The 22,271-nt window shown below is 40.4% G+C and overlaps 1 protein-coding gene across 5 annotated transcripts in view; it reads left to right on the top strand.

The window, feature by feature from the left end:
* The first annotated feature begins 8,448 nt into the window (after nucleotides 1-8,448).
* The window catches only part of flncb (filamin C, gamma b (actin binding protein 280)), a 46,276-nt gene continuing 32,453 nt past the window's right edge, over nucleotides 8,449-22,271 (top strand). For 4 of the 5 annotated variants that reach the window (XM_070929040.1, XM_070929039.1, XM_070929038.1 and 1 more), the window contains exons 1-4: nucleotides 8,449-8,830; nucleotides 19,239-19,487; nucleotides 19,615-19,712; nucleotides 21,975-22,125. In XM_070929040.1, coding sequence (XP_070785141.1) covers nucleotides 8,449-8,830; nucleotides 19,239-19,487; nucleotides 19,615-19,712; nucleotides 21,975-22,125 — 880 coding nt within the window. The remainder of the gene's footprint in view (nucleotides 8,831-19,238; nucleotides 19,488-19,614; nucleotides 19,713-21,974; nucleotides 22,126-22,271) is intronic. The other variant, XM_070929037.1, reaches the window with a different exon arrangement.

Below are 22,271 nucleotides of genomic sequence, written 5' to 3'. Positions count from 1 at the left end.
GAAATGGTTCGTACGATGTGTTTTACGACCACATCTCGAGGCAAAAGTCTTTATAGCTGTTCAGGATGTCCACAGTCCAAGGCGGAGTGAAACGTTGGCAATCGTTGGTGTCACATCACATTGTTTAGATTTGGAGATAACAGAACACATTTTCAGACAGTCTCTCCTTGAAGACATTCATAGTGTTGCACTATGTGGGCGTGATTGTCTCATAATTTCAGAAAATTAAAAAAGTGAACGCAGCTCAATTCCACCATCAGAAACGCTGTTGATGATCAGACAAACAATTCGTTTGAAGCAGACTGAGGCCTTAATACAGAGGCCATCTGATAATATGAGTCCTGTACTCATCACGACCCCTTTGGAATTGGGGTAATATTGTTTCCTTTGTTTGTTTCTTCTTCCTTTGGCCCAAGAATTGATGAGTATTAAATAAAATGAAATTCTCGAGTAGCTACTCAGCATGGAAACACGTTACTTTTGAATTATTATCTGCAGATGCTCTGAAAACAGTCTGGACAAAACCTCCACAGGTCACCTTTAAAAGATGTGAAACAAAAACACTGGGGATAAAATCCTCAATCTCATAAGGTCCCCAGGTAGTCTCGTCCACTTTGATTTCAAATTTTGTGACTTGTGTCTTTGTGCTATCATGGCCTTCTCCAAACACTGAGCTGAGGTCAGCTGACAGCCGCTCAGCTCTGCAGAAGCATGTTAAATGCTTTTAGTTTCGGGCTTTTAGTTTCCCACGGTGTTTGTCTGAGTGGTGGTTTGAGGAGTGATGCTGACAAGTCGGTCATGAGGATTTTGTGGTGAGAGAGTTTGTGTGAATGTGGTCGGGAGGCTGTCAGTCATGACTGAAGCTGGGGGGGTGAAGGATCGACTTACAGTTACAGGACGTTACTGCTGCAGTCTCTCACACAGACCTGACAGCACTATATATATATGTGTGTGTGTGTTTAACTGTGTATGGAAGCTTATTACTGCCAGAAAACAAAATTACACAGATGAGGAATTTGTCATTTCTTTTAACTTTTAAAACAATTTAAGATATAAATGTTCGTACTGTAATATAAAATAATAAAGTTCATGTAATTTAGACATGTATTATTCACTCAGAGGCATAATATGTGACAATATTTGGTTTTGTGGAATGAATGAATTTTGCACATAGTTATTTACACTATTTGTCTTTGACTATCATACGTTATCAAGACGTTTTCAAAATTCTGACTTCATCATTTTAACTTACTTGGCTCACTAAGTCATATATACAAGACTTCTACGTTACTGTTTAGGCTTAGTTAGTTTGGACTCACTAGTATTATTTGTGTATGTATTATACATAGTCATAATTGTATGTCATAACATGACAATTTTAAACAACATTTATGCTCACTAATTAATCATGTCAGTGGTTTAAAACAGCTGTGACGCACCAGCCATACAAGATCAGCATTTTCAAATGTATCCGCGCCACAGAGAGTCGTGGAAAAACCAGTTTGTGAAAATGATTCTGATCATTTTATCCACATTAGTCTGAAACTTTGTTGTTAATTGTGTTTGTTTTCATCGTCCAGTCGTCTTTTCCTTATCTTTAAAATGTGACTTGCAGTAACTCCACTGACATTAATTCATCTCTTTCTCAGCGGAGTGACATCGAAGGCTGGAACCTGGTGGTGGCAGCGGTTGCCGTGGCAGCCGTTGTAGTTCTGGTTGTCCCCAGCTTCACCAGGGCCTGAGGACTACACAGGAAGTGACCCTACTGGGAAGTCTGGGATTGTGGGATTGCCGTCACCCATCCAGTGCTGCCCTCATACATGTTGCTGTCCTGATGTCTGCTTGTCGCATCGCTCTGTTCAGTGGGACGACACCAGCGTTTTCACCCGAATGCCACAGACGTCAGTGAGTGCTGGAGGGAAAAGCAATAAGATTATTGAATTGAGTCGTCCATAAAGACTCTTAACTCTTCCAGCAGGTCGTCATTGCACAGCAGGCCAGCTGGTTGATTTATTGATCGGATGTGAGATTTTCAAACATTCACCATCATGATTCAAGAGTCATTTTAATGTTGCTGGTTGAGGAGCTGATTTTGACGACTTAAATGTAGTTTAATCTTCAAAACGTGTCATATTTTTGCGTGTAAATTAACTTCGACTTGGAAAGTAACGAGTAACTTTAGTTGTCAAATAAATGTAGTGGAGTAAATAGTAAAATATTTCCCTCAGAAATTGAGTAGTATAGTATAAAGTAGCAAGTACAAGAACCTCCAGATTGTACCTAAGTACCATACTCATGTAGTGGCGAAACGCTAAACGATGATGAGACAAAACAAAAAGAGCTGTTGACGATTAGCTCGAGTCCAACCAAGTTGTTAAAAACAAGAAACACTAAAAGTCCAAAATGTTAATGTTAAATTTATATATTGTAAATCTGTATAATCCAAGTTTTTCCTTATTAGTCATTGCAAACCATGTTTGTTTACAAGTTTAATATTCAAATTAATAATAATGATTCCCAGATTTTTTTCGGAAAATGTACAAAATAGAAATAATGAGCCCTCACCATAGAGCAGCATGTCCACTGTAGTTAAAAATGTCCTTTCGGAAAATATCAGTGAACATTATTATAAAACCCAATAGTGAGAATGCTGCAGCCTACAAAATTAAACATGTGATAAAGAAGAAGGGCAGAAACAAAGTTACAGCCTTTATACATCAGCTAACTAAGTTCTGGTGGCTAACAGACACTGAGCGACACAATCATCCCACTGGAGTCGAGTTTGTGTCCACCTGATTAATGAAAGTCCAATATTTACTCTCCTTTTTGCTCTGGTTTTCTTGGACTGGACTGTTGATTCTCAGTGGGATCAGTAGTATCAGTGGCTTTCACATTACAGGAATCATTTAATTACATGTTAATATATCAGTTAAATCAGTGCAGCTTTAAGTCGCTGAAGAAGTAATCAATATAAGCAGCTGCTGCAGTGTTTATGAATGAAAAAAACCAGACTTCCGGCTCATGACGGACTTTGTTTGAGAATCACTAGATTATATTATCGAGGAAACACAAATTCTTTAGAGCTGCAACTTACAATTAGTTCTATTTATATTATTTATTTCTACTTTATAAGTGATTATTCAGTAATCGAACAGCTCTAAAATTCTTTGCCTTATTTTTCCGTACTGGATCAAAAGAATATTTTGCACTCGCTGAGTTACACTGATGACGGAGATCACGGTAGCAGATAAAATTCGATTGTTTAGTGTTTTTAATACATTGACTCTGCTTTAGTCTTGCTCGATGCTGTATATTATCTTATCATGTGTTTGTCCAAACATTACCATGAATGTGGATTATTTAACAGATTTGTAGCATGGCAGAAACAGCAGATTTAAGGAAAATGAATTAAATCAGCTTTATTTTACCTACCTATCCCTTTACAGATCAATTTAAAATGTCTGTATTTGTATGTTTATAGTACCAACGTGTAGTATGTACATCTACAGAAGTAAAATAGCACTTTTTTTAAACTTTAGAAAGTTATTTGTTGCTGAATCATTCCGATGAGCGATTATTCGTGGACTGACTTCACTGTGCCAGTTTTAAGCTCAGACTGTACCAGAGTTGCTTTACATTTTAAAGGGATGTTTTTGCACAGTTGGTTTATGATTTTAGAGACAGATGTTTTTTCTTTTGTTCATATTTTATATGTTCATTGGGGGCCGTGTTTTTTTCACATAGACAAGTTGGATCCTGATAGAGGCCTGACTCATGTTTACATTTAAGTGGTGACCAAATAATCCTAAGAAATATAATCAGATGACTGTGATCCTGTTTAGGCTGGAATCAGGTATTTAAAAACGATTTAACTGTTGAATTGTTCGTCTTGATTTGTGCTGATGCATTTGACCTTTACCAAATATTAACAATTTCAAAGTAAAAGACATTCCAGTTTAAATAAATGGCGATGTGACACTGTTGAGAATTTAAATACATAACGAACCTTCCCTGCTCGCTCTGCTTAGCATGACAGAGGGTGGACAAAATATCTGAAACATCGAATGAGAAAAGGCTGAACTGTGTACACGACAGATGCAGAGGCATTAACGTGACAAAGCAGGAAACTTTAACAAACTGTAGCAATTTAAACTAATATAAGGTCATATTACAATTATTTATTTAGTATTTGATGATTAAGTGATATATATTGTGGTTAATAACAGGTCGTGTATTGTCCTAAATGATAAATAGCATGTGTCATTAAGACCTTTATATAGTTTTTGTATGACAGTTAGACATGTAGTTACTTTAATCAGATTATAACGGAGGACCAACATACAAATAGAGTCTGTTAAAGAGGTGGCTGGCTCAAACTCTACATGATGAAGCAGTTATTTGTTTTGCTTTGTGATGTATGGAAGTCCATTTCCACCAGGAAAATAATAACATAAAAAAAAGATTCAAAAGTTAGGAATGACAAAAATATAAAGTCAAATCTATAAGACAACTCACGACCCATTCCTGCCAGAAAAGAGAAAAACATTGATAAAAATATTATTAAAAAAAATAAAAATAAATTCTGACTGACTGAAGAGATTCTGACTTTTAAAGTTTAAATGATTAATTATGAAGTCATAATTTTAAGATACTGAGTCAAAATTATGAGATTAAAAACTTTGACTCACTAACTCCACATTTTAAGGTAGGTAGTAAGTTAAATGAATGAGATGGTAAGACAAACTTTTTATTCACATACCATCCCATGACTTTGACTCATTTAGTGAATAAAAACATTGACATTGTGTCTCGTGCTTCTGTCTCATTATAGCCTAACTTTGACTTTCTGTCTTGTTGTTGTGGTGTATCTGGTCTTCCATACAGTTGTAGTCTTTACCGTAGTGTCTCTGTACTCTGGGCTGCCTCGTGTCCTCTTGATGTGTCAATAATGTGTGATTTTGTGTTTTATTTGTGACGTGCGGTACTTCTGCTGACAGGAAGAAATGTTGTAAAATGTGAATGTTGGTACAAAACAGTGAGTTTTTGTAGCGAGTGTGGATGCTGACTGAATAATTGTTAAACAGCCTGTTCTTATCTTTGTTTTTATTTGTCTTCCTGGAAGCTGCATGCTAATGCAACTCTGTCTGTGGAGCTTTCGTTTTCATGAATACAAATGGTTTGAATAGTTCCTGTTTGATTCTCAGTTGGTTCTCGCTTTAAAGGAAGTTATTATTTTTCATACAGCTGATTAGTCTTAAGTACAAGGTTTTGTCAAATGTTTGCAGAATAATGTAGCAGTAGAAATAGCGAGTGGGGATGGACTGATTATTGGTTTACTGATATCTACCAGCTGTATCAATGCAGCTGACAACATTTCAGAAGAAACCATACAAATGTTTATCCCGTCGCACAAAATGATATCTTTTGTTTGCAAGAAGCAACAGAAACACTGACTTAACACTTAACTTCCTGCTTGGTTTCGCACGAATACCTCCCACGTAAATTTGGATTTGGTCTGGAAATAATCTTAAGGAGCAAACGATCCTGTTCCATGTTTTATAACTAGTAATGTGTAAGAGATTTTGAAATAATCAACTCAAGTTGTTGTATTTTCCTCTCATACGATCATGTGTGGAATTTAAAAGGCAGCAGAAACACAAGGATTTAAATTCCTGCTTTCTTTCGGACAAATAATGTTGATTTTGAATTGTTGAAGAATAGGCAGATTATTTGGCTATTGGGTTAAATCCTGAATACACCACACTGATATGAGAAACCTTTATCAGTCCATCCTTAGCAGTGACCTGGCTAACGTTAGCTAGCTGTAGACAGCTCAGTGTTGCATGTTAGACTTAGAGAGGTAGTAAATTTGCATGACAATAGACGAGTAGACTGCGACGCCGTAGCAGCTGTAGAGTTAGACAACTCTCTCAGTGTCAGTGGTAGCATGAGCGCTGTAATCCAATTCTTCCATTAGTTACTTCAGACTGTTTTATTACTATTTTTGTAGTTAAAAGTTAGAAAAGTCTTGATGTTTTAAAATCTTTGTGTTGTCTGTTTTCTCCAGAGTCAGATTTTTCATCTCTGTTTCCAGTACAGAGATGGTACGTGGCTAGCTTAGCTTAGCACAAAGACTGGAAGCAGGCGGAAACTGCTAGCCAGTGTTGCCACAAATTGGCTGGCTGTCTTACTTTAGGTTTTTATGGCTAGTTAATGTTGTAATGTAACATTATTCTAGCTGTTTGTAGATAAGTGATGTTTTGGTAGCGACAACATTAAGCTAGGTGTTTGTAGCTAGTTGCTGTTATAGTAGATACAACGTGTAATGTTTAACAGGATATCTAGCACATCTAATGTCATCGTAGCTGTTTGTAGCTAAGCAGTAATTTGCCAGAACATCTTTATCCTAGCTTAGCATAAAAACTGGAAGAAGGGCTAACAAATCCCCCTTCCAACAACTCCAAGTCTGTCCGATTGACATGTTCACCAGGTGTAGAAACAGAAACGTAAGAAGGACACATTGTGGTTTCACCAGCAGTTAGCATTGGAGCTATTTGTTTATCAACAACCACTGCTGGACTAGCAGTTTCCCCGTTTCCAGTCTTGGTGCTAAGCTAGGCAGACCACGTCCTGGACCTACCTCTGTATTGGACGCACAGAGATGAAACCGAACAACAGCTGACTGAGTGTTGATTCAGACGTGTCCTCAGATGTTCTGCTTGATTCTGTCGCTTGTCTGTTGGCTTTGTGTCCGTCGCTGTCAGGTACCAGGTGTGCTGTATGAACTCTGCTTTTAGTTAGACTTCTGAACTTTGAGTCGAAGTAAACCGGCATGTCGTCATCTGGCTGCTGTTCGTTCTGCTTCTGTTTTTAAATGATGGATTCTTCTGAGTCTGTTTCTCTTCTTTGCTGACTGGACACTTAATTGTATTGGTGACGTTTCTGCACAACATTAATGTCTGTTTGAGTTATTATTATTATTATTATTATTTTGTGATGGTTTTGTTAAAAGGGGCTGTACATTTTGTAAATGAACTGACCAATAAAAAGTAGTTTATCCTTGTCTTTAATGTCCCTTGTTGGTGTATATTAGGTTTGTTTTTTTATTTGCAATTTTAATAAAACTTGATTATATATTATTATATTTGTATCAGTATGAGGTCACTAAACCTTCCACACAGACGCTGTTATGTCACGTTATGTTACGTTTCATCGAGTTATGAAATGTTATATCACGTTACATGATGTTTGTTCTTCTTACAGTTACAGTTACAGTGTTAAGTTATATTATGTTTCATGTTGTTGACAGAGTCATGCGTCTTATGATTTGTAAATATATTTAATATCTTGTGTGCAGAAGTTAGAACTTGTGCTTGCAGGACAATAATTTGTAATTATGAGTCATTGGATGTTCAGTCTCAAGTTATTGATCTTTTTCTTTTTTGATGATGATGATGATGATGGTGATTATTATAAATAATACTGTTATTATTATCCATGTGTCCTTCTCAGAACACCAGAGGCCTTTTAGCATCATGAGTCAGTCTCAGCTTTAATTTTAGTTTGTCTCTAAAATTACACTTCACTGTTTTACTCTCGTGATGACAGAAATGTGAGCTCGTCCAGCAGAGGGAGGAGGAAGATCTGTGTATTACATCATTTATTTAGATTAGAGAAAGAAAATAATAATCAATCAATCAATCAATCAATCAGGATTCGGCTTGACCCTGTCATCTGATTGGCTGGCCACAGATGACGTCCTGTTTTCTCTTCATCAGTTTATGAGCAGCCTTTTACAAACGGGCCCCCGGTGTCTCTCCCCGGTTTGGAGCCTCTAAAAATAGGCGGAGGTGTCACCGTGGCTGCGGAGCCCGGGTCCTGTGGTTGGGGGGGTCCTGGGTGGGGGGGTTCCGGCCTGTCCCCGCCCCGCTGCCCCGCCGCCACCCAATGAGCTGCTGCCTCCGTATCTGTGTCGGATTAGAGGATGCCCGGGCTGTAGTTGTATATGGTCATGGCAGGGGCATTCCTGGGAGTCCGGCTGAGTGACGCCGAGCTTTTTAAACCTCTGATCCGCTTCTCCTCCACCCGCAGTCCCGACTCTCTCCAGGCCGCCTCGCCGCCGTCTGCGCGTCTTTACCCGGACACAGGAGCGAGTCTGTCCGGAGGAAGAAACATCAACTTCTTTTCTCTTCTGTTTCTTCTTCTGTTACTTTCCTTCACATTTAATCCCGCAGGAGCCCATGACATCCCCGGACTGGATTAACTGACTCTGGATCCGCTCTCTGACCGGAGCGCATGCTTTCACTCTTTACGCAAACTTTGGTGAAGTGTGTCACTCCCAGCAGGCTTGGCACTGCCCCTACCGCTCCCCTTCTGCTTCTTCCTTTCTCTTTTTTTCTGCCTTTTCTTCTCTGCCCACTCGGCTTTGTGCTATAAAAGGGGGGCACCATGATGAGCAACAGCAGCTACTTGGAGCCGCAGCAGCTGCCGCCGCAGTTCTACCAGAGCACCGCGGACATCGGCGAGGAGGAGGAGGAGATGCCGGCCACCGAAAAGGACCTGGCCGAGGACGCTCCGTGGAAGAAGATCCAGCAGAACACCTTCACCAGGTGGTGCAACGAGCACCTCAAGTGCATGAACAAGCGGATCAACGACCTGCAGAAGGACCTGAGCGACGGGCTGAAGCTGATCGGGCTGCTGGAGGTGCTGAGCCAGAAGAAGATGTACAGGAAATATCACTCCAGACCCAACTTCAGACAGATGAAGCTGGAGAATGTGTCCGTCGCTCTGGAGTTCCTGGAGAGGGAACACATCAAACTGGTTTCTATCGGTGAGTCTGCTGAGTGTGGAGAGTTTCTACGCAAAAAGAGTTATTAAAGAAAGTGCATGTTCAGTGTGAGTGAGTGTTGGAGGGGGTGAGCTGAGGGTTCAGGCCCAAGTGATGAAGATGATGATGAAGGTTTTATTGTTGACGCCACAAATGATCCTGAACCAGATCCTGATGAAGTTCATGTGAACAGCTTCTACGACCAGTGACACAAATGACAGCGTGATTAAAAGTGATGAGGAACATAAAACAAAACGAGTCAGTGATGATGATGAGGATGAGGATGATGATGATGGTTGTTGAGGAGAGAACAGCTGCGTTGAAGTGGAATAAGACTTTAAATCCTCTGAACCCTTCAAAGTGTTGATAGATAAATAATCTGACATTACAGCCCTGGATGGAAGTGTTTCACTGTGTTTCACTATGTTTCACGCTGGTGGTGTTTACTGTGTTACTGTGTTTGATATTTCTCTGTCTGACTGAGGAGTTGGAACTCGTTGTTGGTCTCAGGTGTGTTTGAGATCAGGTGTTAACGCTTCACTAAACTGCTGCATTGAGTTTTAAACTTGAAACTTCACCAATCCCCCCCCATTTGCTTCATAACTATCGTAACTGAAAAGTAAAATAATTTTAAGGTGAAAATCCAGGAAGAATTGTAATCTGTCAACTTTTAAGGGGTTCTCACCCTTCTGAAATCCCTTAATCCATTTGAAACCTCCATTAATTAACCCAAAATCATTAATCATTAATGTAACAGCATCACCGTTACTGTGAATACTGGAAAAATTAAGGCCCTTTCAACAACAAATCCCAGTAACCCCCGTAATCAACACACAAAACCCTTAAATAAACCCTGTGATTGATATTAAAAAAACTATTAAAGTATACGGTAATGTATATATTGATGAATCCATTAATTATCCTTTTTACATCCCATCAAAAATGTCTTATTTACATACAAAATGATAAATAGATGAATGGTGTTATATTCAATAAACAAGCTCCAACATGTGAAGCTGACAGACTTGTTGCTTCTTCGTTCTCAGAGAATAAGTTGAACCTGTGACTTTAATCTTCTCTCAGCTGATCTGCAGTCAGCTTGTTCATAAATAAAAACAGATCTGGAGATGATCAAGAAATTCTTCTTCTTGATTCCTGAAGGTCTCGGTTTGTTGTTGACGGTTGAATCAGTCTCAGCTGTCTCACTGAGCGTGTTGTAGTACTGTAATGCTGTTGTACTGTAGTTTTGTAGTGCTGTAGTGTTGTAGTGTGGTAGTGTTGTAGTGCTGTAGTGTTGTAGTGTTGTAGTGCTGTAGTTTTGTAGTGCTGTAGTGTTGTAATGCTGTTGTACTGTAGTTTTGTAGTGCTGTAGTGTTGTAATGCTGTTGTACTGTAGTTTTGTAGTTTTGTAGTGTTGTAGTGCTGTAGTTTTGTAGTGCTGTAGTTTTGTAGTGCTGTAGTTTTGTAGTGCTGTAGTGTTGTAGTGCTGTAGTTTTGTAGTGTTGTAGTGTAGCCTTGTTGTATCAATGGAATAAAGAGAATAAATCTAAACTGTTTGTAGTCACTGACTCCAGATCTGTCTTGTAAACTGTCTGAGCTGTTGGTTCATTCACATGTTGTGACTCTGCAGCTGTGGGAGGGTCGGGGGTCTGTGAGGCCTCTGCCGGGGAGGGGGTCTCGTAGGGGGGTGGAGGTGGGGGTGTATGAGTATTAGGTGATGGATGGCAGGACAGCTGAGCTCTGCTCTCCCTCCACCAACAGCTGCTGAAAATAGACCCAAGAGACACAGAGAGGAAGCCATGAACTGAGATCCACTTCAGTCCAGATCCTCTTTGATAGAAACACAAACTTGAGTAGAAACCAGAACTCTAATGTCTAATAACGTCTTATAACTGTTGGCATCTGAAATTGATCTGTGTTCAGTTTCTGAACATCGCAGTTTATTGAACCCAGTATACGGACACTTTAACTTCCTGGAAAACAGCTCATCTTCAGTGATGATGTAATACTGCACTGGGCAGGGCAGTCCAATCACAGAGCCTCATGGACAGTGAGAAAGATCACACTGATTTTCTGATTTAGGATCAGTTTTGGATGAATTAATCACCATGGCAACAGCAGTAAATAATTCAGAGCAGCTCCTCACTGAGTGTTCTCTCTGTAACTGATCCATCCCATAATTTCACACTTTGACGTGTCACAGAACCGTTGAAGTCCCAGTTTGACATCAGCTCAGTGTCACATAAGAAACATCTCAGCTCTGTTTGTTTAATAGTCTTCATTTTCATTTTCAAACAGGATTGAATACGTTTTGAGGTCAAAGGTCACGGCCCCTGTTGTCCATCTCGCCATGTCTTTGTTTTTGAGCGTTGGTGAAAGTCGTCTGCTGTCTGTATGTTCGTGTGATCTCGAGGAATTCATTCTTCTTATTCTTCAAAAGACAAAACACGGGCCGAGTGACGTGTCTCGTTTCGTTAAAGACAGTCACACAGATAATGATACCTGCAGCAGGGAGAGCGAATCAGAAGCTCAGAATGAGTCACATGACTGCAGGTGTGTTGAAAGGTGTGTCATTCTGAACAGAAACAAACTGGATCTTTCTGTTCACTCTCTCTCTCTCTCTCTCTCTCTCTCTCTCTCTCAGTGTCTGTAATGGTTTCCATGTGTTGCAGCAGTCAGCAGACAGGAATGTCCAGCTGAAGCCAGGACCCCCCCCCCCCCCCCCCCACACACACACACACACTGTGTTTTACAGCCATGTGTCTGTTTGTCACTGTGTTTTTATTAAAGGTTCAGTTCACCTCAACCACAAAACAACAAACACATTTTTACCTCGAGTAGAGGAGTACTGAAACTTAAAAAAAGAAGTATTCACATCATTTACTGAAGTAAAAGTAGTGGTATACTAATGCTCAATTACAAGTGAGAATGGATTGAAAATACTCAAGTAAAGTACAAGTACCTCAGACTTGTTTACGGGTTGAGATTAATAATCAAACAGTAAATTCAACACTGTTTCCCTCGGTGTGGTTTGTGTGGTTGCCATGGTTACACAGCAAGCCGCCAGTGACTCGGAGACAAACAGTCGTGTGTGTTCACAAGAGTCCTTCATCACGTAGAACATGTTCTGCCTCATAATCAGCGTGTTTCCTTCAGTGTGAACGGAAATCCACTGATGTTGTCTGTTTCCATGGTTACAGTGCTGAATGACATTCAGGAGACTTGTTTCATTGGGACTACTTCTTTGGTAAAAAGTAGTTCCGGGGCTGTTACGTGTTCCGACGCTGAGCATTGTCTCTAAAAGCTTACAGTTGACGGTGAGCGCGGTATCATGAGTTCATGGTCCTGCTCTCAGAGGACGAACCCTCCACAGGTTCGTGGTCTGTGGTCTCCACTTCAGCTGGCTTGTTCAGGATCAGTTCCAGTAAAAGTCCTTCAGACCTTCAGGAAATCAAACCAGCTTGTGATGCCATTTCATGTATTTATGTTCAGAATAATCTCATTATTGTATATAAGTATATATATATATAATCTATTCATATAAACAAGTTCTTGATATTTGTCATTATATGTTATTATTATATTTATTGTTGTCTGTTTAACCTTTTGGCATCTTGTCACTTATTATTATCATTCAAGTGTTTGACATTTTTATTGTTTTTTTTGAAACAGGATATCTGTCCTTCCTGAGGAAGTCCTGTAGTCGGTCGAAATGTCACTAATGAACTTAAAGGGAGCTGTTATTCCAGGATACTCTTTGCAGTAGAGGCGGAGTCCGCCATTCGTATTGAAAAATCACAAGTTTGCATCAAACACTAAGAAATGAGCAAATATTCACATTTCAGAAACTGAAACCGTTTTAAAAACAGGACGAGGCTTCATCTTGATTCATCTTCTGCTGATCGATCAGTCGACTATCAGCTATTGATTCCTGCTCTGCTCAGACTGTAGTTATGTCCTGCTGTGGCACACAGAGTTCAGGTCCAGCAGCAGGACCCTGTCCCTGTAAAAACCACTAAATTACCACCAAAGACCACAAAACGGCATCAGAAGCAAGAACCTGAACCCTGACAGTCTGGAGAGCGTCAGGAACCAGAAGGCACTCATGGAGGGTTTTACCTTCAGTCCTCTCTGGTTTCTGTTTCATGATGTGTCTGAAGTCCGTCTGTTTAATGCAGTTTGCAGATCAGCAGGAGGGTTTTCAGACCCCCCGCCCCCCTCGAGCTCAGACCGATGATGAGCTTATGTTTCCTGCAGCAGAAACCATGTGGCACTGAGGATTACAGCCAGGTCTTCTGTTAGTTCTTGTTAGACTAGGATCCGGATCAGGTCTGAACTCTCTAATACACAATCACAGACGTCCTCCTAAAGATCTGCATCATCTGCGTCCACGTGGATCTGCACTCCTTCAGCTGCATTAATACTCGGCTGTAATAATGATCCTCGTCACTGACACTCTTCGGTATCTCTGCACACCTGAAGGTGTCGCAGTCCTGCACGCGCTCAGTTGCTGCCGGTTGTTTCAGATTGAATACGTTTGGTTGTTTTCACTTTTATTCAAGTGTTTCTAGTTTCAAATGTGTGTGTGTTGGTGTTTTGCAGCTGACTATCTTCTGTTATTAGTGTGTACAGCATGACGGGGCAAGATGTGTTTTACTGGACCAGAACTGAGTCAGAGGTCAGGTTCATGGTGGATGAAGTGAGGTTTAACATGAAGGAGATAAAAACTGTACCAGTATGATGGTATGTAGATGTTCCAGAAGCTTTTAGTCGATGCTGATGAGTTTGTCACTTCTGAAGCAAAACCTCCATCTAAAAATGTGAGGGTTAGGGTTAAAATCTGAAAACGTCAGAGCCAGTGGTGGAAGAAGTACTCAGATGTTTTAGTAAAAGTAAAAGTACCCATACAATAATGTAAAAAAGGAAACAGGAAATCGACATATTAATCAATATTGAGAACGATTGTTAGTTGCAGCTGAAGATAAAAACATGCAGACAGTAACTTTCAGGCTGAAGTGACGTCAGAAACTTCCTTAAAGCTCATCAGACAACAACAGTTATTGTCACTCTCAATTAATCTGCAGATTCATTTTCTCAAATAATTGCTTAATTGCTCATCTATAGAATATCTCAAGAGGATCCTACATTTCCCATCATGCAACAGGTTTGTGTCCTTCATCAGAGCCTCCCTGCTTGTTAAACAGCCACATGTTTCAGACTCCACACCTCCACTTTGTAACACAGATTGTATGTGTGACATTTGTAGTGTCCAAGCCCAAGCTGATGACATCACTATGACATCACTGTGACATCACCAGGGTTAGTTTTTATTCCAGAGATGCAGATTAACTATTTTCACAGACTTTATGTGTAAAATATGTGGAATGCTCCTGTTGAACTCTAAAACCACCGTTTTTTATATGGAGTTCTGACTGTGTGTGTGTGTGTGTGTGTGTGTGTGTGTGATCTGCTGACTGTCACAATGCTGCCTCATCATTAATGTTTAGTTTGACTCTGAGCAACAAACGTTCAGTCTCGTTACTGTCATGCCCCCCCCCCCCCATGTCATGTGGTCTGTGCCAGCCTGGGGGGGCGGAGGGCTGATGAATGCTGTCTGTGTGTGGGAGTCAAAGGGAGGAGGAGGGTGGAGAAAGTGTGTGTGTGTGTGTGTGTGTGTGTGTGTGTGTGTGTGTGTGTCAGCTGTCGTCACAGTTGGTCTGAAGCATTTCAACCAACAGCTGAAGGGTCGACAGATCCTTGACAGGCCGACACACACACACACACACACACACACACACACACACACACTTACCAACAGGAAGTATACTTACTGGTGGTTGTTCTGAGGTGAGAGCAGTAAAGTGAATGATGCCACAGTGAACTGTGTGCAGAGAGCTGCAGTTTTACCTGTTTCATCTTTGTCAGACTTGGAAAGTAACTAAGTACATTTACTCAAGTACTGTACTTAAGTACACATTTTGAGGTACTTTACTTCCATTTTCTGCTACTTTCAACTTTAGTACATCAAATGTTGATGCAAGGAGGCAATTATTGTACTTTTTACTCCACTTTATTTAATTGATAACTTTAGTTACTAGTTATTTTCCTAAAATACCATGAAATTGATTATTAATACAAAATGTAATCAACAGAAATGATGGTATTATTATTTTCATAAGACTTCAGGAGTTAGAATGAGCCCCATCAACATGAAAGCGATGAATGCATCAAACATTATAATCCAATAATATCATATATATCATTTTGCAGAATGAGTACTTTTACTTTTGGTACTTTAAGTATATTTAACAACATCCTGGTTATTTTGAGATGAAAAGCGTCTTTGAGGAGCAGATAAGAAACAAACGAGACGTTCAAATCATGTGACCGTCCACTTCAGTAGCATGTTTCTGTGTGTGTGTGTGTGTGTGTGTGTGTGTGTGTGTGTGTGCGCGCTCAACCCTCCAGCTGTTGGCTGGAAATGCACACTTAAGGCTTTTATAGGTCACAGGTGTGTGTGTGTGTGTGTGTGTGTGTCTTTAAATGGCTCTGAGTCTTTGTGAAGTTGAACTCTCTCGAGGTTCTTCAGGATAAACAACAACACACACACACACACACACACATTTATACAGCTGCTGCGATCAGATCTCTGTCCAATCAGGTCACATCCTGTCAGTCACATGATCCAATAAAAGAGGAGTTCAGATGGAAACAACTCGAAATGATCTTCTGGAAGTTTGCTGGTTTTCAAAGTAAAATATTTGGGTGCTGCAGAGCAGGAACACGTAATCCATCGAATGACTGTGAACACAACCTGAGAACTGAACGGAGAACAGGTGTTTTAGTGTTTATTTGTAAGAGAGTAGATGATGTCTTCTTCAAAAGTTACAGTCTCTTTGAAACAACTCAGCAACCATCCGTCCTCCAAAACTTATTTTGGTAACAAGTCAAACAAACAAGAATCAGGTTTTTATATTTAAAGTGGAGACTTTGTCTTGATTTTGGGGATCAGTGACTAACATTTGACACATTCAACAGATCTGACTCATGACTCGTGAGTTCATGAATGAATGAGTGGACGGTTTGTAACACACTGAGAGACTCCAGAGGAAGACGAGGAGCGTCTCCTGTGTTGTCTTTTCTTCGTCGGTACCGAGCGCAGGGCGGCACAGAGCCTTGAACGTCAGTGTGGGAGGTTTCCTGTCGGAGGTCAACCAGAAGTCACAGACTGAGGAAGATAAAACACTGTGAGGAGGAGGAGGAGGAGGAAGAGGAAGAGTTCAGTCCATCGTGTCTTTTCTTTACTATTGATTTGATTGGCTTGGTGGCAGTTTAAGAGTTTGTTGGTTTGGACTGACGTCACGTTCGACGCCTCTAACCGAACAGACTGCAGCAGCTGTTTGAGTCCCATGAAATGTTCTGAGAGGACGAACCTTTCAGATTTTAACACACGAGCAGGACAAACTTTAACATGTTGATCTGTTTCTTTCTTCTCTCTGCAGCCTCATGAAGTCTTTCTTTTTAAATGTCACATTACACAGTTCCTCCATCAGACCGCAGTCTTTCTGTCAGGACTCCATTGTTTCTCTGCAGCAGAGCGACCTTTAGGTTGTTTGTTTGGTAACCGTTGACGACGGCAAGCACGGCGGACGTTAGCGAACAGGACGGGCTGTGTTTCAGACAGACGTGTTGTTGTTGCGGCTCAGAGGGTGTTTGGCAGAACACCAGAGTCCAGTCCTGCTTTGCTCTGCTGCAGAGTACGGTGGCTCTGCTGGGACAAAAAGTCACATGACATCAGCAGTTTTTATATCTAGAATCTGAGGAAAGTCAGCTGATCTTTGGTGCTTTTTTCTGTTCCCCACGTCTGTTCATTTCAAGGTACAAACCGAGAGGAAGCTGTGTGTTGGGATCAGGTGCAGGACAACAGGAGGGAAATAGTTGAATTTCTTCCTCCTTTGAATCAGTTAAATTTGGTCTATAAAGTTTTGTATTCACGTGTCTTGTTATACTTTAGCTCTCTCTTTCAGAATAAAAGACACATCCCTGTCCACTTACTTTTGTCTATAATATAACAAAAACTTCAGACATTCAACAGGCGATCATGGAAATGAAGTAAAACTACACAACAGCGTGGTGATGTCTCACTCCTCTTGGGATTCTGAACTTTACGCTTCTTTGAAAGCTTCTCAAATGTACAAGTGCAAAGTAGCATGAAAGGGAAATACTCCAGTAAAGTACAAGTACCTCAAATTTTTACTAACTCACTTAGTTACTTTCAACCACTTTGCAAACACTGAATAACAAACTGTGTCTGTTGGATAAAAACATTGCGTGTGCGCCTGAAAAACGAAACGCTTCAGTAAATCTGTTCAGGGTTCAGCTGATCTGAGAGAAAAGAACAAACAATCTGCAGCAGCTCCTGTTTCCTGGGGAAAGATTACAGCGACGCTCCGAACACAACATTTCCTCTCTGAACACCGGACCTGACTAATCTCTGGACACTGAGCTTCCTGATAGAGAGAGTGTGTGTGTGTGTGTGTGTGTGTGTGTGTTGAATAACAGACATCTGAGCTCAGAGAAGGACAATATGATTTCAAACACACACACACACACAGTTGTGTTTCCATCACTTCAGAGGACATTACATAGACTTACATTCATTTTCTGGAGACTTACATTAAAACTTCACCCTAAAGTCTAATTATCTACGTTATGAGGACGTGTGTTTTGTTCCCAAAAGGAAGGCGAGTCCCCACAATGTGTAAACAGATTCATGTCCCCACAACATGAGTAATACTCGATCTCTCACACACACACACACACACACACACACACACTGTAAACACACACTGAAGCTGGAAGAAACTTCACATTGTTGCAGAGTTTAGCCACGTTAGCATCACGGCTCTGTAAGGAGTTTGACTGTCAGCCCCTAACCCTGTTGAAGTGAATGTGCTGAAAGGAGCAGAAGATGTTATGCACTGAAAGACATTTGTGTCAGTTGAAATGACACTTAAAATGATTGAAGAGTTAGTTCAAGCATAGAGTTTACATATCAGTTCAAACTAAATTACTGAAGGGAATTGAAGAGTTGACGTCCAGGCATTTAAAGAAAGTTTCAGTTAAAGTGAAGGTGCTGAAAGTAGTTTGAGTTGATTAAACTGACAGCACTGAAAGGAGTTTAGGTGTATTGTTTAAATGAACGTGTAAAGTAAATCAGTTGTCATGCAAACATTTAAAGAAATGAAAGTGTCAGTTAAAGTCAGTTGAATTGTAAAAGGAGTTCAATAGTCAGTTGAAGCTCTTACACTGACAGGAAGTCAGGAAGTGAAGTAGGTGTGTGAATAAACCCTGTCTTTCATTTCTCTCTTTCTTATAACTAGGTGGTGTGATCATGCAGCCGACAGTCTGCACAAACACTTGGGTGATTTATGATTGTTTGCTCTGCTCTCACAGTGTCTCCTGATTGGACGATCCATCAGAAACTTTAACTGTGTTCGTTTAATGAGCCTCGCAGGAGAACACGAGGTCTTCATCGGTCTTTAAAGATGACTCGAGTTCATGTGGTGAAAAAAGTGAACCACTAAAAGTTTTCTGTTTAGGAACAACTCACAGTTCTCCCTCAGATTCCTGGATGTGTGTGTTACTGTGTGTGGTTGTGTGTATTAGTGAGGACTAGTGTGTGTGTGTGTGTGTGTGTGTGCACATGTGTTTCCTATTTAAACTGACCTCATTCCTCAGACCGGGGGTTGAATGACATCATCCTGCAGCAGATCTACTCTCTGCTGTCGATGGATGAAACTTTCACATTAAAAGAAGTCTCCTGACAGCTGAAAGATAAACAATGTGAAGCCATGAACTTTTATTTTGGCGAGCAGATATAAAGCTCTTGAACAGAACAGGAAACTGGGTCACATGAGCTGATCCCAAAACGTTCAGTTGAGATGTAAAGCTCAGACGTATACAACAAACACTGGTTTCAATTAGAGCTTCAAGTTCATTTCAGCCACACAGATGATTCCAGATGGTTAGCTGAGAAGGAAACCTGAGTTCAACGAAGATTCTGTGGAAAATGAGAATTTAAAAAACGTTTTCTGGGGTTCTACAGAATCATCTAATGTTGATGTTGTTGGGTTGTAAGAAGTTTCCAGTTGAAAACCATCTCGAGTCTCAGAAACCACATGAAACCCTCCATAACGACCTCGCTGCTGCACAGATCTAATAAAACACACACAGGTACTGAAACAGCTGACCTGCTGGATCACCTGCCAACCTTCACACACAAAACAGGCTTGTGGAACTGACGACGGGTTGATCTCTGTCGTGATAAACAACATCATGTGAATCTTTACTCAGCACCAACAGATGCTGTCATGTCCTCATTTAACCTGTTCTCCCGTCTGACCCTCAGACTCTAAAGCCATTGTGGACGGGAACCTGAAGCTGATCCTGGGTCTGATCTGGACCCTGATCCTGCACTACTCCATCTCCATGCCCATGTGGGAGGACGAGGACGACGAAGACGCCAAGAAACTGACCCCCAAACAGCGTCTGCTTGGTTGGATCCAGAACAAGGTGCCCCAGCTCCCCATCACCAACTTCCACCGAGACTGGAGGGACGGCAAGGCACTGGGAGCACTGGTGGACAACTGCGCCCCTGGTAGGTACACAACGAGAACTTTGATGTCCCAGATTTTAATTATTAAGTCTGAGTGCGGAGTTGAAGATTCATTTGACATTTAAGCACTGGAAGGAGTTTAAGCTTCTGAACTCTGTGCTGCCTTCAGGTCTTTGTCCCGACTGGGAAACATGGGACCCCAGTCAGCCGGTGGAGAACGCCAGAGAGGCCATGCAGCAGGCTGACGACTGGCTCGGAGTACCACAGGTAACATTTACCTGTTGCTTCACCATTGTCCTTTACCACAACACCAAAACGTGGTGGATTAATCAAACCACACCTACAAGAGTTTGGCCACCAAATATAGAAACCATGAAGGAACATTAAAGGTTTTTGTTTGTTTTAACAAAATCTTATCTTAACACCATTTTAAAGAAAGAAGAAAATGTATCATTTAGAAAATAATTTGTAGGGCCGTAGCCAGCAATACTGAAGTAATAAGTCTCCCCAAACCTTCCAAAAATCTTGACAAGAAAAACAAAAAGATTTATTCATTGAGTTAACTGTTCAAGTAAACTATATTCCATCCCCTGTATTTATTAGCTTAAAATTGTAGTTTACTCCTTCATTCCCCTCATTGTTCTCTAGGTACTTTTCTCTGAAGGCTATTACTTTGTTCCTCATTCAATTTGACAAATATTGTATGTGTGGATCTCTTTAAAGGCCTTTAAACTTATAGCAGTTGTTCAAAATGTATTACAAAGTGTATTAAGTGTAGAAAATACTTGAATCTGCCTGTAAAATATCCACCAACTCTTAGTTTTTAATTGTAGAATTTGTAGAACTCATCCAGGTTACTAAAACTGTGCTCTTTGTATTATCAAAGAGCGGTGACAAAAAGAAATAAAAACTGATTGGATATAATAATATAATGTAAGTTTCAGTGTGTAATGAGTCTCTTAACGGCAGGAACAGAGTCGTAGTCCTGCTGCGATCCGACAGGCAGCATCAGGAACTTTCCTTTCACTCTGGTCTATTTCCAGACTGCAGAGTGATCCTGCAGCCAGCAGTTTAAATTAGCAGCAGAGTGGAGGAGGCGCAGTGAAGACAAAACACAAACTGTGGAATCAGATGATGAACGATTGTTAGTTAAAGACATAAAGTCATAGTCTCCATCTTGAGAGAACCTCCCTGTGTTGAACCCTGTGTAATAAAGGATGATGAAGCAGATGTTTTTCTGTGTAATGAGAGCAGCAGAGACCTGAAGGTTTCTGGAAGTGAGTCGGACTTGTTGTTGATTAAACTTTCTTCTGTTTCTGAGAGTTTGTTCTGTTAATGTTCTGGATTATTACTGGGAACTTGAGTTGGTGGTTGGATCACTCTGAAAGGGATAAATGAAAACATGACAGAGACAGATAATGTGTGGGTAGCAGCTTTTACCACAACAAGACTTTCTGTCTGACATGTGGTTAAACTAACCAATCAGAAGCTAGGAAGACAATAGGAAAGTAAACACAGAGGTAAGTCAGACGTTATATTAAAGAGCAATATGTAATAATAATAATTGCCGACCTTTCGTCATAAACCTGCTTCTCTAACCTTTAGGCCACCCCCCCACAGTACTATAATAATATAAGCTCATGAAATCTGATGCACTGCTGGAGTTTAGGGTAGCAAGGAGTGTATGAAATTATATTTTAGTTTTAATAATTTGTTACATAAATAAATGTCTGAACGAACAACAAAAATGACATGTGGAGTTCCTCAGGGCTCCATTCTCGGTCCTCTTCTGTTCAACATCTACATGCACGCACAAGCTCAAATAATGAAAAAAACAAATATGATGCACAGATTTATGTCACAAAAGTAAACTCACAATCATTCCTGAAGTTAAACAACTTGAATCACTAATATCAGTTTTAGCATATTTTATTTATTTTATTCTTTTTAAATCTTTTTTATATTGCCTTGTGTTTCTTTTATATCTATTCTTAATGCCTTTTTATGTCTTACGTAAATAACTTTGAATTGTCTTGTTGCTATATGAATAAAGCTACCTCGCCTTACTGCTAGTACTTTTTCAACCTCGTGAAAGAAGTATTTGGACATAGTGTTTCTGATGCTTTTACTTCAGTGGAGGATTTAAAAAGGCCTTCCTGCTGGGGTAATGAACAGAATCCATTGAAGGAGCAGCTGTTAAACATTTAACAGACCTTTCATGTGTTCACCAGCTCCAACTCATTCCTCCATTATTTTGTCTTTTTGACTCATAAAACGATTAACTTTGATTTTCTGTCTTTAGTCAGTCTCCAGTTTCTCTTCCATTAATGATTTTGGACTCCAGATATTCAGATTTGATTTCAGAAAAACTGTTTTACATTGTTAATTAAAAATGTTCTGTGCCTCCATTTAATGAGCCTCTTTGATGTGTTTTTGGAAGAAAGTCACTTTTTAAACCAGTTTGTTGCTCATTATTGGGATTATCTGCAGCTGTAAATGTAATATGTTCATCATCTCGTTCTTCTTCAGGTGATCGCTCCAGAGGAGATCGTCGATCCTAACGTGGACGAGCACTCTGTGATGACCTACCTGTCTCAGTTCCCCAAATCTAAGCTGAAGCCCGGTGCCCCCCTGAGGGCAAAGACGCTGCACCCGAAGAGGGCCAAAGCCTACGGACCAGGTGAGGAAAAAACACAGCACTAAAGTCCATCCAAAAACTGATCAGTTTAAATCTACTTTTATTGGCTTCAAGTGAAAACCATCTGTGTGCTGTTTCCATGCTTCCCAGTGAGAATGGTTTAAATTTTTTAAGTAACACGGACCAAA

This window comes from Enoplosus armatus, chromosome 22 (genome assembly GCF_043641665.1).
Source record: "Enoplosus armatus isolate fEnoArm2 chromosome 22, fEnoArm2.hap1, whole genome shotgun sequence".
Classification (NCBI taxonomy): Eukaryota; Metazoa; Chordata; class Actinopteri; order Centrarchiformes; family Enoplosidae; genus Enoplosus; species Enoplosus armatus.
Note: the sequence above shows the minus strand (reverse complement) of the source record. Positions and strands in the feature narration are given on the sequence as shown.